Source organism: Epargyreus clarus, unplaced genomic scaffold, assembly GCF_041222505.1.
Source record: "Epargyreus clarus isolate Ecla_fem2 unplaced genomic scaffold, WU_Ecla_fem_2.2 ptg000036l, whole genome shotgun sequence".
NCBI classification, from domain to species: Eukaryota; Metazoa; Arthropoda; class Insecta; order Lepidoptera; family Hesperiidae; genus Epargyreus; species Epargyreus clarus.
Genome location: NW_027332241.1, coordinates 4,535,801 through 4,556,166, shown reverse-complemented (window position 1 = coordinate 4,556,166; position 20,366 = coordinate 4,535,801). Strand labels below are relative to the sequence as shown.

Here is a 20,366-nt window from a genome sequence, read left to right as displayed (position 1 = left end):
TTTTATAATAATATTATGTTTTTTATGGCTTGTGTCGCAAAACAACATTTTAATGTGTTTCCTCAGATATTTTTTTTAAACTTTAATTTGAATTACCTTTTTGGTTCATTATAATGTGTGGGTCTAATCCTGCAAGTAAATTTTAAACTTTACTCCACCCCATTACGAGCAGGTATAGTCATACAATTTGCTATGGCGACGCGATATTCAGAGCGAAATAGCAGTAGGTATGTACTACGCGGACTATAACACCTTTATTTTAGTCCTCATTCAATTATTGCTAACTCATTCACTTATTTGTCTACGCAAATTCGACCATATCTCCTCTTTTCGTCGCCAGCTCCGTTGGCTCATCATTAGACACCATTTTTCTTTATTTTCACGTAGTAATTTATTTTAAAATGTATTTACTTCTCATCTATTTCTTTTTTATTTATATCTTATTTCTTTTTTTTCTCTCTCTTTCTCTCATTCTTTCTTTTTTTTTTATGTTCTCCTTTCTCCTTTTTTTCATTTTATTTTATTTCCTATTTTTTTTTTTATAGTTGTACCGCCTTAAATTTTTCTGCACATCCCTAAGGTTGACTGGGAGAAAATGCTTTTTAGCATTCCGCCTTTTGCACCACATTGTTTTAACATGGTTAATAAAGAGTAAATAAAATAAACACACTGTTGGTGTAATAAATGTTGACCATAAAAATCCCAAGACTTTCATTGAACACCCAAGTTTTAACACTAAAATACCACCGTTTTCCTTCACGTGTAAATATACACTTAACGGTTATCTACTTTGAAATTTTTTGACGACACGTGCTGTAACATAAATCTTACTGATAATTATAATTCATGTGATTCACATAATTATAGTAGTGATCGAAGAGGTGTATAGATATAACTTGTTTCTGTAAGAAATGTTTTCCAAAATATTCTCTTTTAACCACGCTTTTATTAGCTTGACCTGTATGTATGTATGTAACGGAATCTATGAAATTGATTTTTTCCCACTTTGAACGGTCCGATTAATTTAAGACCGGATCTAGACACCAAATATCCGTATTCGGATCCCTATCCGCGGATATACATTTTTAACGATCCGGCACAACACTAGTACACACTTCAAAAAAGGAAGAGGTTTCTCAATTCGACCGTATATATGTTCTTTTTTGTGTGTTCGGGGATAACTTCGTCGTTTATGAACCGATCTTGATGATTTTTTTGTTGAAGAAAAGATATTTCCAAGGTGGTCCCATTATAAGGAAATCAGGCTCTAATGATACCAGACAAGAGAAATCGAGGGGAACATTAAAAAATCGTGGGGGTGACTAGTGCGTTTGTAAGTTTTTTCATTAAGTATTTTTATTTATATATTAATATAAACGTTGTATGTCATCACTAAAAAGGGCGAAAAAAATTTTAACAAAAAAAATACAACCGACTTCTGTCACTACAAAGCATAGATTAGTAAAGATACTTCGCCGCCTTGAAATTGAATGAAGCCACAAACGGCTTATTAGAAGTTCTTTTTTTAAATTCTTGACAAATAAAAACATTTTTAGAGAAAATTTACGAATAAATAAGTAATACTGCGTAATTTACATAATAAATAAATAATTATTTCAAATATTTTAGGGATATTTTAGCACGGAGACGTGGCAAAACTTTTTTACGCAACTCTTTCAATTCTCAAAACTGGGTACATTTTCTTGTTAGGGGGGAGTAATCTTTAGTAATCTATGCTACAAAGTAAAAAATAATTGAAACAAATATTGGTTTAGTACATATTTCTGAAGTCGGCGCTCATATTGGACAGGCTGTTTACGCCGTTGTCCAATGAAATATATTGATACACAGACGGATAGACAGAATTTTTAATAATTGCTCTTTTATAAGTACCGTATAATTATTTATTTAGTTAAAAATGGTTATATTATCATTACAAATAGATATGTACATACATTTTATGTATAATTACTTACTATTCTACGTAAGTTAAGCCATTACACGTCATTGTACATACGTCACTAAAAGTAATAAAAGAACTATTTTACCAGAACCAAACAAAACTCCACACATTCATAAAAAGTGATAGATAAAAATCCCGCATAGGGAAAAGGGACTATTTATTCATTTTAGGAAGTAGCACTGATAAGATGTAAACTAAGTTAATGCGAACGCCAGTATCGCTCGCGCACGATTGCCGCGCACCCGCCATTTTGAGCGGCCATTTTTAACGCGTAGATTTACTCGTAAATCGTTTAAAAACTTAATTTGTGAAGTGTAGTTTATTTTCTGAAATTGGAAATATTAGTGCGTAAATTTAATTATTTTTGTTCAAAGATTTCACGGTGATTTTTCTTTGTTTTACTTACTTACTTAAAAGTGTTTTTACAAAAGTTAAATTATATTAAAAATTAATGAAATTAAAAAATTAAAAGGTCTTAAAAGTGTAAAACGTTTTACAAAATTTAAATTAATCTTAAAATTAATGAAATTGAAAATGATTATAAAAATACGAAACGAAATATTTTTAGTGTTTTTTTATAATCGGTTCTTTTCTAAACTTGCAGCGGAAATTATCTATAAAATATGCTAAATAATATTTTTTGTTTGTTATTCTGTAGTAACTATTTATTTAAAAAAGTTAAAACAGTACGTTGAGACAAAAAAAAACCCCTTAAAAGAGTAAGGCATTACGAAAACAATAAAGAAAAAAATGTAAATAAAATTATCAATTACGTTGTTTTTCATGATTAAAACTTTTATCACAAATAACTTTTATCATTAAATATTAATAATTAAAACTTTCAATAATTACGTTGACTCATTAAAAATAAAAAGGTAACAGAAAAATAATGGAAAATACTTAAATAGCTATCATTAGAATAAATTACTACTTATCATTAAAATAAAAAAGGTAGAGAAAAATACGCACTAAAATTGTATTTATTTTAAAAATATCATTGTAATATATTTACTACTTTGAAGGCTCATGATACAATATTGTTTGACTGGATTTGGCAAGGGTCAGTTAAAGGGTTTCAGGGATGCCTGCTTCCTATTCTATATAGATATCGTTACTGATGTCCATAGGCAGCAATGAATACTTACCATCAGGTGGACTGCATACTAGTTTACTTTAAAACTGTAACATATAAAACGAAAGATAGATTAATGGAACTCGAACCCTGGACCCCTCTCGCAAAACTGCAATTCTTATTGCAAAAAAAAATAAGGCAGCAGAAAAAAAATATAAAAATGTCGTTGCGTTATACAATTTTGCAAAAATTAAACGACTTAAGTGAAAATGTTTGACATGACAGCTTAGTGCTTGAAACTCAGCCTGTTAACGAGGATTCCGAGGTCCATACCCCGTGCTAGTACCTCTGATTTTTCAAAGTTATGTGCGTATTAGAAATCAATTATAACTTAATACCTAACGCTGAAGGAAAACAAATCTTGAGGAAACAAACAAACAATATTGAGGAAACCTATAAAGAAAGAAAGAAGAAAGAAAGAATAACTTTATACATACTATACATAAAATTTCTTTTAAAAAAATGCAAAGTTTTATGAAGGCCGCTAATTCACTATTGGTCAGTGTAAAGTAAATCCCTTTCGCTCTGAGAGGAGATCTGTGCCCAGCAGTAGCACAGTAATAGGTTGATGACGAATGGTTTTCAAATAAAAATAGTTTTGAACATAGACTTGTAACGAACGACCATAACGAAACACCTTGTGAAGTGGTGGTAGTTGTATTGACATTCAAAAAGTGCTCTGTAGAGAACCTATTTAAAAAAAGAAAATGATTTGACTTTTCATTGTTTAATAAAATTAAAACAGAAATGATGAAGATGTTATCCACGACTTATAACCAATGGGTAATAAGTGTTTCTGAAAAATATGTCAAACGTCAATCAATTCGAGGTGGTGTCCGAAAATCTTGACAATGTCCGCTCCATAGGCGCTTTGTATTAAAATCTTTAATTTTACCCAACGTATTGTTACATTTGTTAAAAGTCAGCAATTTACGTGATTTTTCCTTATTACATATAGGTAATTATATACCAATTTTGTGGCAAAATGTTACCAATATTTTCCTTATCATTAATAGGTATTAAAAACTAGTAACTTAGTAAATTGTGGCACTCCGGAGGAACCACCACCACACCTATTTCTGTTATAACAGCAGTGTAGCGCTGCTGTATTCTGGTTTGAACTGTTTGAAGTATGGTAAGGGATCTCCCTTATATCTATACTTTTCGATATGGTCAAACTTAGCCCTTGGGCAGCAACGCAACTGTGACGCATCTTAGGTAGAACTCTCTTTATTTATTTATTTTATTTTTGTAATCCTAATTTAAGAGACGCGTACGACTTCATAAAAAAATCTCAAAGGTGTGTGAAGTCTTCCCCTGGCTTAAAATCTTCTCACTCTGAGAGGAGATCCGTGCCCAGCAGTAGGACACTATATAATCTACAACGATTTAAATTATTTCATCCAGTCAATAGTTTTAACATTATTTTCGGCGATACGTAAATCAATACCAAATCGTAAACAGTAATAAAAACAAAATGGTCGATTATTTAATCTGACACGGCCAGTGGAAAAAATGCTCCAGCATTGTAATAAATAAATTGCCAAAAAAATTATGAACGGATACTTAACATTGACCTAGTAAGTTTGATTTATAGTAGTGCGTGCATTGCTGAAATTTGGTACACTCCGTGGGTATTAGTTTTAGTACAAGAAGTATTTATATTGCCTTATAACAGCAGTATTATATTCCTTTTATAATAAAGGAGTAGCAGACGAGCATGCAGTCCACCTGATGGTAAGCTACTGCCGCCCGTACACATCTGCAATCAATCCCACATAAGATTAGGTTCCTACCTGAGCGCGGCCACAGAAGCGCCGCTACCCTTGAATACTAAGCTGGAATGCCTCGGAAAAGTATGTCTTTACAAAACCCTTTAAATCAGAACACAGCAGCGCCTAACACTGCTGTTATTAGGCAAGAAAAGGTGTGGAAGGTGTGTCTCCAAAACGAACCACAAAGTGTTTGAAAGGTGTCGTAAGGTCTCACTTATACGTTTAAAAGTAATAGATTTTATTTAAAAGTAATTCATATTTCACTGATGATGACGCCTTAATTTAGAGTCTTTACGGGACCCTAAAATTATACATAGATCCTCTTTAATTCATACATGAATATTTTAAACCAAGTTAATGAGTGCAAAATATGTCGGTTAATCAGATGTAATAATATGCCAAATTTCAAGTTTATACGACGAATAATTTCTAGGAAAATCGCCATGACCAAGGACATGATAGCGAATAGTTTTTTTTTTCTATAAAAATTGGCCAAGTGCGCCTCGAACTCAACACTGTTGTTATAAGAGTGAAATAGGTGGCGGTAGTGCCTCTGTAGTTGAACCTTTAAAATTTAATAACATATGAATGAAATTTGAAATATACCATCTTTATACAATGCTTAGTTAAAAATTCAGGCTTCTAGCTTTACCTAGAACGAAGTTAAAGGGGGTCGAAAAAAATCTGAATCGCTTCGAGAAAAGAATGGCACAGCAGTAGTGCTACTTTTTTTTTGTTACACTTGCGGAGGCACTGCCGTGCCTCCAGATTAGGTACCTAAAATCTCCTAAAAATAATATAAACATTTAAAATAACGTCACTTAATTTTTTTATAATATAGGAGTAGTAGACGAGCATGCAGTCCAACTCATAAGCGGATATTGCCGCCCAAGGACATCTGAAATCAACTTCAGATAACATTAGATTCCTACCTCAGGTCGGCTACAGATGCGCTACCTCTGAAGACTAAATTGGAATGCCTCGAAAATAATAAATCTTTATTTGCTTAAATAAGGTACAGTAAAATAGGTGTAATAAAGAATATGACTTCCACTTATTTAGCCTTAAAGGCATGCAAAATTACAATTTTACAGTCGCTAATTTTAATCCATTATACAAAAAATACAAATTATTACAATCATGAATGTCAATTTACAAATTACATATTATTACAGCAATCATATCATATGTCCTAATCATAATGTCAATTAACCCTTTCTTAGTCTGCATAAACCTATTTTCCTAGAAATTCATCCACTGAGTAAAAAGTATATCTGCCTTACCACACCCTTCAAACCAGAACACAGCAGCTTAACACTGCTGTTATAAGGCAGAAATAGGTGTGGCGGTGGTGCCGCCGGAGTCGAACCACGAAAGTTCTACCACCTTTGTAACTAATCATTTTATTATCATCTACACCAAACATTCATTCAAAATTTCAGCTCATTTTTTTGGGGTTAACCGTTTCAAATTCAGTTGCAAAATTTGACCCTTACATACATACGAACTAACAAAGCAATTGTAAAAAAAGTTTGTGAAAAATACATAATACTTATTTTTCTAGTGACATTGTGACACTATAGAAGTAAAGTACTAAAAATTGTTTTCGAGATTAAATCTGCACACTACTAGGCACACTGTAGTGTGTCAGCCAAGTTCTCAAAAAAAGGAACTGGCGGACCAGTATAGTGTTATATTACAAGAATCATTTGGGCTACTTTCAACTCTTTAATAATAGAAAGCCTATATTAGTTACATAAATGAAAGTTGGATTCTTTATTAGGACACTTGACATTAATTAAAATATCAAATTTCATAATCCAAAACGGAGTCAAATCCTAAACTTGATACCGAACATATACTTAATATCTACACTGTTAAATTTCAACAAATTCTAGTATTAAATTGCAATATTTGCTATAGTAGCCAAATACAAATAAAAAGAAAATCGTGTTTTAAATCTATTTAAGTACCTATATTGTAATCACACACATCCATGCGTCTAGAACTAATATTTCAAGATTATCTTTAAAACTTTTATCCATATCCATTTAGATCTCAATATGTTATTCAGTGAAGTCGACAACAACATTTAATCTTTACTGAACTTGTCTGCCATTTTCACATTTATACTTTGATGGGATGAACCTCACGCCTCCATTCTTACGCCTTCAATTCATTATTCACTTTATTCAAGGATGCCATATCTAGAAATCTTGGAAATAGATATAAGGAATTCCATTCAGATGTATTTATTTCGTGTAGAAACCTGACGGAGATTACAAAGCGTCAGTTACAATATTTTTTACGCATCATCATTGTCAACCCATTACTGTCCCACTGCTGGGCACGGGTCTCCTCTCAGAATGAGAAGGATTAGGCCATAGTCCACCGCGCTGGCCAAGTGCGTATTGATAGACTTCACATATCTTTGAGATTTTTTTATAAATCTCTCAGGTATGCAGGTTTCATGATGTTTTCCTTCACCGCTTAAGCAAGTGATAATTAATTTCTAATACGCACATAATTTTGAAAAATCAGAGGTGCGCCTGGGGTTTGCACCTCGGAGCCCTCGATCGAGAGGCAGAGTTTCTTAACCACTAGGCTATCACTATCGCATAACATTACCCTCCGCAAAAACTGTAACTAATTAATCCGTAATCGTGCAAAAACGCTTGAATGAACGCAATACGTTGTACTTGTCTGTTCAATGATCATTAATTTACCATATAAGGGGTAAATCGTTTGTCTAGATAAAAGACAAACAATGATTTACAGATACCTACAATGTAATTGCATGCGTGTTCTGATGCATCCATCATGGTTTAGAACACGCATGTGAAGTCACGTCACTTGTGCATTTGTGATAGTTTAAAAGTTGTAGAATCCTCTGTGGTTCGACGGCGGCACCACCGCCACACCTATTTCTGTTATAACAGCAGTGTTAAGCGCTGCTGTGATCTGGTTTGAAGGGTGTGATAAGGGAGACATACTTTTCCGAGGCGTTTTAACTTAGTCCTCAGGGTTAGCGCATCCGTGGCCGACCTCAGGTAGGAATCTAATCTTATCTGGTTGATTACAGATGTCCATGGGCGGCAGTAGCCACTTACCATCAGGTGGTGCATGCTCGTCTGCTACTCCTATATTATATAAAAAAACTTACAGTAACTACATAAGGGGAACAACGCACTAACTTCTTTCAACGATTTGTCAATAAACTTGTCATATTTCCAAGCGGGTCTCAACAAAGACCTTGATTGATTTCTAACTAAATGATGATTATCTACGGAAATATACAGATGACATTAACCTTAATTAATTGTAAGTGCCAATGCCCTCAAGTCATTAGTGCAAATCTGAGACACATCAATAGAAGTATTGATAACATAGTGGTTATTTGAAAATAAAGGAAGGTAACTTTTACTGTTATTAAAGATATTTATAGATATTAATTATTATTAATATTAATATTATTAATAAACATATAAACAGATAATTATTAATAAACATATTATGTGCGTATGAGATATTAATTATCACTTGCCAAACGGTGAAGAAAAACATCGTGAGGAAACCTGCGTACCTGAGAGTTTTATATAAAAAAAATCTCAAAGGTATGTGAAGTCTACCAATACGCACTTGGCCAGCGCGGTGAACTATGGCCTAATCCTTCTCATTCTGAGAGGAGACCCGTGCCCAGCGGTGGGACAGTAGTGGGTTGATGTTTTTTTTTATAATATAGGAGTAGCAGACAAACACGCAGTCCACCTGATATTAAGTGGCGACTGCCGCCCATGGACATCTGTAATCAAGCCCAGATAGGATTAGATATCCTACCTGAGGTCGGCCACAGATGCGCCGCTACCCCTGAGGACTAAGCTGGAACGCCTCAGAAAAGTCTGTCTCCCTTACCACACCCTTCAAAACGGAACACAGCAGCGCCTAACACTGCTGTTATTAGGTAGAAATACGAGTAGGTGCGGCGGTGGTGCCGCCGGAGTCGAACCACAAAGGGTTCTACCACCTTCAAATGATTTATTTAGCGTTCTACTTATGGCGAACACGTTTAAAAATGTTCGCCGTGTTAAACTAATGGTTAATTCCACTAATTATTCCGTAGGTCATAACAATAACATTGTGTGTTTGTTGTAAGCTGAACTCCGGAAATGCCTAATTGTTGAATCATGATGCCCATGGAGCCCTAATTGGCATACCTTTGCGATGTAAATGTACCTACGTAGGTGTTGCAGGTAGGGTTCCGTACGCAAAGGGTAAAAACCCTGTGTGTCAGTATGTCAAAGCTCTATCTTTTGAACTGTAATAGATAGACACTAATTTTTTTAATGAGTTTACTATGGTCATTAAAATAACAAATACCTACTACAAATAAAAAATAACCCTTCTTTATTTTTATTGTGTTTGTGATGTCAGAATAACAACTTACTAAATGCATATGTTTGCATTTTTACACCCTTTATTTTTATTATGTTTGAGAATAACAGCTAAAATAAATATTTTTACCATTGTAAATAACATTATTTTTAAAAGATGTGTGTTATGGAGTTTCTTGCGCCGCTTCTTCTCCATAACGAAACACCTTGTGAAGTGGCGGTAGATTTAATTATTCTATTTATTTATTTAGATGTACTGACATTAAAAAAGAGCTTAATAAAGAACCTATTTTGAATTAAAAAAAAATATATTTTATATTGAAATATATACGGCACTTATAACAAAAAATAAAAACAATCAAAATTTGTGTCTGTTCGTCTGTCTGTCTGTTTGTTACGACTAATCTCCAAAACAGCTGGACCGATTTTGACGGGACTTTCACTAACAGTTAGCTGATGTTATAAGGAGTAACAAAACTAGTAATATTTTAATAAAACAATTAGGATTCCGCACAAAAAAATAAAAAACCACGAATTCTACAGAATTTAAAAATTACTCTTTTAAATACAAGTGAAACCGCGGACACAGCTTGGTTCTCATTCAAAATAATCACCTCTTATAAATAAGAGGTATTTGCTTGTTCTTTACACTTCCTACTAGAATAACAATGGGAATGATAACCGAATGTTATGTTAAGCTTATCACTATCTGAAGTTAACATACTAGCTACCCACTCGGCGACGCGTAACATACCCATGATTTAATACTAACGTGTAATAAAATAATAATACAAATGGTTTCGTAATAACTTATTCAAATATCTTTTGTTCCATATAAAAAGTTGGATCAAAAGTTTATTTAATATACTAAATAATCTATAATATAATAACAATAAAAATATAATACTAATTAAATTAGAATACAAATTAGTTTGTCAATTCTACGAGGTAATGCTGCTAGTATCTTGGGTGCACTTCCTCGGGCAGCGATTTGGCTCATTTATTTTATTTATAATTTTTTTATGTTTTATTTTAAATTGTGTTTATTTTTTTAATTTCTATTGTAATTATTACGAATAAAGATATACTTGAGTGAGAAAAAACATACAAATAAGAAAGAATCAAGTAATATTGCGTTTTTACCACGCTTTTATCAGTTAAAATGAATTTTTGAACTCGATTTTTACCCACTTTGAACGGTCAGATTAATCCAAAATTTTAAACAATTATCAAGAACCGATGACAATACACAATTTTAATAATTTTGTCCCTTTCTCCTCATCAGGGTCATCAGGAATCAGGATTAATGAATTACTTATCCAATTTTGTTTCCATGGTTTTTAGTTTTTTAAACTATCATTTTTATTAGTACCTACTCTATGTATTAAGCCAGTATGGTTCAACCGGGGTACCACCGTCACACCTATTTCTAGCGTGAAGCAGTTCTGCTTTTCGGTGAAAGGGTTTGCATTACTGACTTTCATATGAGACGAGCATCCTACACACATTATTTATTATCCATCCCTCCAATGTTTTACCTATCAAAGATCGAACTTTGGCAATATGTGCCAAGAATTAAGCAATCTTCGATCTTTGCAAAAATTTGATAGATTGATTATTAATAATGGGGTTAGTCGTTACATATGGCATTGTCCGCGCTAAACTGCTAGTCCAATCTGAAGTTTTTACGAGCAGGTGTAGTCGTACAATTTGCTTTGGCGACGCGATTCATTTCTATATTCAGAACGGACTAGCAGTTTTACGTGGACTATAACACGTCCATGATGGGTCTGGTAGAGCCACTTCTCTATGGAGTCGGTTACAGATGTCCATGGAAGGCAATAACTTACAGATGGACTATTTATAAAAACATCAAAAATCCGATTGCTCAAAAACTAACCTTTATCTCTCGAACAATTTAGACGAATCCAACGACACCTCATATGTATAATCCGTCAAGTCGCTTAGCCTGTTGGGCACATGCAATACGTACAAACAAACAAGCAAACCCTCGAAAAACATTACCCTCCAAACGCTAAAACAGAAATATCACGTGTAACATGACTAATGCCATTAGCACTTTATTACCTCATTTAGATCCACAACATATAATTAGCCAAGTGTTATTACCACTTCGCAACACATCGGAACACTTCATCTAATCTGACATATCATACGATACTTGTTTGCACCAGATTAATCCGGTTTTATCCGTATCATATCTGCTTTTATCTGCTTTCAATCGATATTTAGAGCGATGGGGAAATTTTAGCTGCAGTTAAGCTTATGTTCAAGGTTTTGTAGTTCGACTGAAGTGATACTAAGTAGCAAATCAGTATGCAGTCCACCTGGGGGTTCCTACTATCTCTTAAAGCAATATTATTTTAAACATACATTGAAACTTAGTACCACGACCTCGTTAAAGTAGGATTGTTTTTATAACATTACAATAAGCAGTTTTGTATTATGTCAATCGAAATTATTCATTCTTTTTTTGCAGTAAATTAACTTTTTAAGCAAAATATGACAATTTCAGTTGGGTTTATACAATGGATGAGCGAAAAATGAATAAGGGTTTAAGTTTGTTCAACTGCGCTGCGCATGACGGAATATTTTACTGTTTTAAGGAGGTTGTGGTACGAAACAATAGTACATTACGATACGCGTGGCCAAAGTAGCCTATTTTTGCACGGCGTGAAGTTAGCGCCCGAGCGCAGCGAGGGTGCTAAACGCCGTGCAGATAATAGGCTACTTTTGTCACAAGTATCGTATACTATTTTATAGCTCGTGTGACATAAACCCGCTTATACTTGTGAAGAAATGTGAAAAATATGATAATTATTTTGAAACTTATAAATGATTGAAACTAAAAATTATGAACTAAAAAAGCAATAAAAATGTGACAAAACCAAAACCATTGTAATTATTCTGCACTTGTGATAAAGACAAATCTAACACCACACATACGTCGAAATCTATCAAGCCATTTAGGCTACATACAGGCGTATTAAAGAAACATATGATAAGCAATCACATAATGTACTAATACATAACTAATACTAGTGATACAGTAGAAAATCGATTATCCGGACCTCAGTTATAAATATTCGCGATTGTTCGGATTGCGAAACGTGAACAAGTAACTTTGTAATAACCCTTACAGATCAGCCACATTTTGTGTGACTTGTGCATTTAAATTCCGGAAAGTCGCCAAATCGCAACAAAATAGTTACTATAAAAAACAAAAACCAGATTGCTAAAAATATAACCTATGTTATCGCCACAATTTAGACGAATTCAGCGACACATCATGTATCAAAATTAATGAAGTCGTTTGAGTTTGCCAAAGAATGAAAAATACATACGTAACAAACATATAGTCGAAAAACATCACCTTCCTAAATCGGTTTAAATAGCTTTTTTTCATAAACTCCAATTATCCAAATTTTCGATAATCCGAATGCCACAAATACGACAACAAATAGGTCGCTTAGTCGACATTCTACTGGAGTAGTATTATGGCTAATTTTGATAACGATTCCTAATTTAAATATCTCCTACTATGGTGTGTAGCGAAAATAAAACAAACACAGTCAAAACAAACAATAAAATTCGATAAAGCCCAATAGTTAGTCTTATAGTGATGCTATTGCTTAGTATGTACACAATGGCAAAAACATTTATAAATACGTCCAAAATAAAATATTAAAATAATTATAGCTTTAAACAAAATACTCATTACTCACTTTTAATTTTTAAATGGCATTTAAAAGTATGAAACGTTATGAACGTTTCATACTTTTAAATGCCATTTAAAAAGAAACGTTCATAGCTATGTTTATTTTTTTCAACTGTGAGGGTAGTGTATTAATATTCGTGCGGTGTAAAAATCGGCTACTTTGGACACAGAAATGCGTGGCTAAAATGCGGGTTTAGGTCACAGAGTGCTATAATAGTACATTACAATACGAGGACGAAAAATTTTTTTCTGACAAGTGTGAGTTTGCAGGCCGAGCCGCAGGCGAGGACTGCAATCACACGAGTCAGAAAAACATTTTATATCACGGCGTGCGTAAATGGACGTTTTACGCACGCTTCGCGTGCGCAAAACCCCCATTTCCGACCCCGTAATATAAAATTTTATACAACACGCGGACGAAAAATGTTTTTCTGCCTCGTGTGATTGCAGTCCTCGCCTGCGGCTCGGCCTGCAAACTCACACTTGTCAGAAAAAAATTTTTCGTCCTCGTATTGTAATGTACTATTTCGTCCGCGTGTTGTATAAAATTTTATATTACGGGGTCGGAAATGGGGGTTTTGCGCACGCGAAGCGTGCGTAAAACGTCCATTTACGCACGCCGTGATATAAAATAATGTTAACGCAATATTGAAATAAATGTTTCGTGAACTATGATGGTTTTTAAAAGATGGTGCTATACCTGATGGTAAGTGGCTATTGCCGCCCATGGACATTTGTAATCAACCCCAGATAAGACTAGATTCCTATCTGACGTCGGCTTTAGATGCGTCGTTACCCCTCAGGATTAATAAATGTCTCGTATAAGTACCTACCTACGTCTCCCTTACCCCTTCGAAGCGGAACACAGCATAGCTGAACTAAACTTACTGCCAGGTGGACTGCATGCTAGTCTGCTACTCCAATTATAAGAAAAACTATTTAAAATGACTCTAAAAGTAGATTATTTGACCGTGTAGCGCCAAAAAACAGTAGACACATAAATCAGACCTCAAAATGGCGGTGCAGACGTAACCGCTTCGAACCGGTTACAACTAGCTCATTCCAGTTACGGGTGTCGTTGAACCCACAGTTACATTGTTTTTGAAAGTTTTGTGTCGTTTCTTGTGTTACGGATGGATGTTTTTGGGTATTTACATTTTTTGTTATCTTTTTGAAAATTTAAATTTAAATTTTTGAATTCGCTGTCGTGTTTTTGTGATTATATCTATGTCTATCAAAGATATAATTCAGAAAAATAGACAGACAATATTTAAAAAGGTCGCACTTTCTACTAAACTTAAAACTTATTAGTGCGAGATCGAAAATAAAATATTTTTATTTGCATTTTGTATTAACCCCCCTTTTTTCAAATGGAGCACATTATATGTAAATATTAACCTATTTTATTTTTAAAAATATTGTCACCTTCCAACTTTTCTAGTTACCCTAAAACACCTTAGTAGTCTAGTACTAAGTTCCTCCTACTTCTAATAATATTTTGCGTCTAATATATCTTAAAGTGCTAAATATTATATTTTTGTTTGTATGACAAATAAGTAAGACCATATAACAAATACTTACAACGAGCATCAAAGGGAAAGTATAAAAGAAAAAGTGAAAAGCAGTGGTTCTCAAAATTACGTTGTTTACTGCCCACTTTAAGAAATTTATTATCCATCGCACCCAAGAATAGATACGCGGAAAGAAGTTTTTCTATAAAAATATGTTTTCGAATAAGTCGATTTAAAACATCATTATATTTTCCCTAGGAAATATGATATACAGTAAGTAAGTTTTTGTCTTATAGTATACAAAATTAGGAGTTTTCAAAAAATCAGCCATCGTCCACCAATTTTGTATTGGCCGTTCACCGTACTCCTGTAAGCCATCACAAGGGGTCATTATCGTTCACTTTGAGAAACACTGGTAGATTTTATTTTTTCGTATACCGATAAAACCGAACCCTTATCAGATCAGATCCATGTCTGTCTGTATGTCACAACTTTTTACTCTGAATTTATTGGGCGAATAAAGATGATGAGATTTTCGAAATTATATTATTTTTAGTATTTGTTATTTTAGCGACCATCATTATACATGAAATACAACTCTGTGTCAGACTGACAGGCGCGAAAACCGTGGAGGCTTAATATTAGGGTTCCGTTATTATCTTTTGGGTACGGAACCCTACAAAAAATCAAAAATATTTTCCCTTTCCATACCTTCAACCAGCTGTACTGTAGGTACTGTACTGTTATAAGCAAGAAATAGTGTGACGATGGTGCCTTCGTAGTCGAATAAGGGACCTTCATATCAACATTACTAATAGTTTAGGGCATTGATTCCCAAAGTGGTCCAGGTGGACCCCCAGGGGTCCACATTGACACACTGGGGGTCACTTATGCGTGAACAAAAAATAGGGTTCCACAAGATGGTAGTGAGTGTCCACGAAAATTGATCTGCTTTTGATAGTAAACAGCAAAAATGTAGGCATAGTTTTTACCTATTAATGTATGCCGTAGGACCTTTTTTTGTTTACGAGGGGGAAACCTTCAAAAGGTACCCGGTGCCGTGGGAGCGACACAGGGTTATGTGGGACTCTTAACGCACACTTATTATTTTTATAGCAACGGGGGGTCCACCGAAACCAGTAAAATTTTGAAAGTGGTCCACGAGAAAAATAAGTTTAGGAACTACTGGTTTAGGGCAACATTTAAGCATATTAATACTTTTAAAACCAAAAGGTCCTTTTGATTTCAAAACTCGTGAATTGAATACAAATCATGACCTAATTCCACACTTTCTCTTATTATAAATTCGTTGTTTACCAGTTTACTATCAGTAGGTACCACGGTCACAATATTTTATGAACCCTTCGTGAACTGCTTTGGAATTTAAATATTTATACGCCCTTAAATACTTTATCAATGTCATTGTCAACACATTACTGCCCCATTGCTGGGTCTCCACTCAGAATGAGAAGGATTAGGCCATAGTCCACCGCGCTGGCCAAGTGCGTATTGGTAGACTTCACATATGAGATTTTTTTATAAATTTATCAGGTATGCAGATTTGTTCACTATGTTTTCCTTCACGAAGCATGTGATAAATAATTTCTAATAAGCACCTAACTTTGAAAATCATCGTCTGGGATTTAAACCTTGGACTTCTCGATCGACAGAACGAGTTCCAATCACGAGGCTACTACTTGTTGTTATCAATAATTAATCTATCCGACATTTTGCCTACCAAAGAACGACATTCTTTTTGCATATATTATTAAATTTTAATATTTTTTCCATAGTAATATAAACTGTAAAAAAAATCAAGTGTATCTATTTTAAGAGATAAAGCCCTTTGGCAGACGGACAGACAGATAAGGCTTAGTAATAGGGTCCCATTTTTACCCTTTGGGTACCAACAGATCCCAAAATGGACGCTAATAAAGTTTCTACCCCTTTACACTAGGATGCTCGGTATCATGGGTACCACGACATAAGCACCCAGACTTCGAACAGAAATCTAAAATATCCTATATCTGGCTGACCGGGGATCGAACCTGGAACCCTGTCAGACCGGCGAACTCGCCGCGCGCAAGCTGTACTTGCATAATCACATAGAGATAAACTCCATAACCATTATGGCGTGTTATGGTGTAGAATTGCGTTACAGTGCAATATGACATTGTAGATATCTCACGCTTTCGAAACCCGATGCTGATAAAATAGGGCTGGGCCATGCTGCCCGTAAATAACATACTTTTTAGCAGTGATAGCGTAGTGGTTAAGAAAATTGCCCTCTTGATCGAAAGGTCCGAGGTGTAAATCCCAGGCACGCACCTCTGACTTTTTCAAAGTTATGTGCGTATTAGAAATTAATTATCACGTGCTTAACAGTGAAGGAAAACATTGTGAGGAAATCTGGACACCTGAGAAGTCTAAGAAAAAAGTTTTCAAAGGTATGTGAAGTCTACCAGTACGCACTTGGCCAATGCGGACTATGGCCTAATCCTTCTCATTCTGAGAAGAGTTTCGTGCCCAGTAGTGGGACAGCAATGGATTGATGATGATGATGATGATGATGATGATGTAGTTACACGAAATGTTTGAGATAGATGGACAACGAACTGAAGGTGGTAGAACCCTTTGTGATTCGACTCCGGCGTCACCACCGCCACACCTATTTCTTTGTTAAGCACTTTTGTATTTGTATTTTTTATTAGTATTTGGTTAGCAGGGGGTGGCATGTTTCGTATTGTACCGTATTTGAAAGACAGTTTTATTTTCCGAATAAATTTGTCTATGTTTGCAATAATAACAAAATTGAGTAATACTTAAAATAAAAATTGATGGTACGGAACGAGAATGTAATTATTAATTTTGATTTTTTTTTAATAATATAGAAATAGCAGACGGGCACGCAGTCCACCTGATGGTAAGTGGCTACTGCTGCCCATGGACCTCTGTAATAAACCCCACATAGTATTAGATATTTCTACCTGAGGTCGGTCACAGATGCGCCGCTACCCCTGAGGACTAAGCTGGAACGCTTCGGAAAAGTCCCTTGATGTCTCCCTTACCACACCCTTATACGCGCATAGCATTGTAAACCAGTCGCTTAGGTTAGGTTAGGTTTGGTTTAAAAATATCGGCTGGATTTCGACCTTCGTTTGAGGTCAAGTTTTAACCATTAGGCTATTATGGCTAACACATTAAATTACGTTGGTTTACAAAAAACTAATTATACCTATCATTTCCATGTTCTTTAGTTAATTTCGGTCTCAAACTTTTTCTTCTCAGCATTACTCACGCGATAGTTCAATTATGTTTTTTTGGCGTTTATATCAGTAACGAGATCTTTGAGAGCCACTACCACTTTTGAAGGTAAAACCCTTTCTAGTTCGACTTACGACACCACTACTATATCTATTTCTGCCTAATAACTGCAGTGTTAAGCGCTGCTGTGTTCTGGTTTGAAAGGGTGGTAAGGGAGACATACTTAACCGAGTCCTTAGTTAGTCCTTAGGAGTAGCAACGTATCTGTGGTCGACCTCAGATAGAAATCTTATCTTATCTGGAGTATATTACAGGTTACGGGCGGTAGTTACCACTTAACATCAGGTGGACTGCATGTTCGTTGGATACTTCAAAATTATAAAAAAATAATAACAACAGCTGATTATCAGTGCAAGTCCCATCAAAATCAATCCGACCGTTTCGAAGATTAGCTAGAACAAACAAACAGACATACAGACTTTTTTGTATAAGTATAGTCCGCCTAAACCTACTAGTCCGCTCTGAATATAGAAATGTATCGCGTCGCCATAGTAAATTGTATGACTACACCTGCTCGCAACAACTTTAGAGCGGACTAGCAGTTTGGCGCGGACTATACCATACATACTTCTATATGGATTTAGTAAAAAGCTGTTATGTTGACATTACAAAACAGACTTCAATGTTATTTATTTGTTTATGTATAAACCTATATGTAACACGATAATTGTCAGCCCTACATATAAGGCTGACCTTGTACACACCATACAAATACCATAAGCTTCTAGCATACATAGTCAGCGCTAATATGCGTTCATCTTATGTTTTTTTCATACAAACAAATATGACCCTTATTCCTTATTAACATAAGAGCGAAATCGTGTATCATGATTTGTTTGGAATGCCATGTATGGGGTCTTGTCACTCATATGTTATGGTGTGTTCAGTAGTTCACATAATAAATATTTGTAATAAAGTATGGTATTGCAACCTTGTCGTTGCTAAAATTGAGTTGGATATAATAGTTAACATGTCTTGCTAAAGATAAATTTGTTTCAAATTAGTGGCAAATACATATTTCTATATGTTCAGGAAACAGAAAATACTTTCTTCATTAAAAGTAATAAAACCCAAGCGAATCCAAAGCATCACAAGCCAAATGAACCCACAACAACAATAATGCGGTTCGTAATAAATAATTAATAATAGTCAAATAAGTAAAATAAGGACACAATTTTACAATACAAAAAAGCAATCGTTCATTTGTTGTTCATTGTTTCAAATAATATCTCAGTCTGTTTAACACCTGTAAATGTCTCATATAAAACAATTAAACCTTTTTAATTGTTAACGAACATAGAGGCGAACAGTAACGAAAACTCAAGCCAATACAAAGCAAGCCAAGCTAAGTGCACCAAAGTGCAATATTTTTTTATAATATAGGAGTAGCAGACGAGCATGCAGTCCACCTGATGGTAAGTGGCTACTGCCGCCCATGGACATCTGTAATCAACCCCAGATAGGATTAGATATTCCTACCTGAGGTCGGCCACAGATGCGCCGCTACCCCTGAGGACTAAGCTGGAACGCCTCGGAAAAGTATGTCTCCCTTACCACACCCTTCAAAACGGAACACAGCCGCACCTAACACTGCTGTTATTAGGTAGAAATAGGTGTGGCGGTGGTGGCACCGGAGTCGAACCACAAAGGGTTCTAAACGATGATACTAAACGACTCTAAACGATTCAATATTCGAGTATTGCGATGTCGCGTTGCTGGCGCAGACGCGGGCACGTTGAAACCAATATGATAAGCCGTAATATCGACAATAATAATAATATTTAGGTGATATAATTCAATTTGGAATATATAAAGCATTCGTTAATAAGTAATAACAGAAATCGATCAAATAAATAACCATATGATTACATTTTAAGAACAATAATAAGGAACTAAATAAAATCCAATTAATATTTAGAAAAGAACCGCTCATGTTTTATGTAATCAAAACTCAATTTTAAACGTCTGCTACAGTCTCTAGCAACAAAAGCAAAATATATATCATCTGTACCACGTAAAAGACAAGGCAATTAAAAATAAAAACTCAGGCCAATCCAAGGCAACACAAGCCAAGTGACCAAAGTGCAATATAATGCGATGTCGCGCCCGGGCGTGCTCGAGCGAGTGCGTTGCTGGCGCGGGCGCGGGCGCGGCGCTCTCACCAAGCTCTCCTGCAGCGACCTGACGCCCGGCAGCCTGGAGGTGTGGCTGGATCTGCCTGACTCCATCAAGTTCGACCCGTCACTGGCGCCCTTCAAGCAGCTGTACGAACAGCATCATGGTGAGTTGCTTTTTATTTCCATTGTATGATTTTAACCCTTTTTATGCGATGTTGTTGGAGAGGATGTTGAGGATTCGAGACCCATGCTTCCTATAATGGAGGCTCATAACGATAGCAGGGGGAGGTAAAAGCCAAAACAAGTCAAAAGCAAGCTTTTGAAAGGCCGAAATTTTAATGCAAGCAGCGAACATGCATTATGTTTTTTTTTTATAATATAGAAGTAGCAGCCGTGCATGCAGTCCACCTGATG

The 20,366-nt window shown here is 35.0% G+C and overlaps 1 protein-coding gene across 2 annotated transcripts in view; it reads left to right on the top strand.

The window, feature by feature from the left end:
• LOC140756875 (P protein-like) overlaps nucleotides 1–20,366 on the top strand; it is a 48,957-nt gene that overhangs the window by 8,126 nt on the left and 20,465 nt on the right. Inside the window, exons 1-2 of one of the 2 annotated variants that reach the window (XM_073092410.1) lie at nucleotides 14,119–14,147; nucleotides 20,013–20,116. In XM_073092410.1, coding sequence (XP_072948511.1) covers nucleotides 14,134–14,147; nucleotides 20,013–20,116 — 118 coding nt within the window. In that variant the 5' untranslated portion in view covers nucleotides 14,119–14,133. Of the gene's footprint in view, nucleotides 1–14,118; nucleotides 14,148–20,012; nucleotides 20,117–20,366 lie in introns of those variants that run through there. The other variant, XM_073092409.1, reaches the window with a different exon arrangement.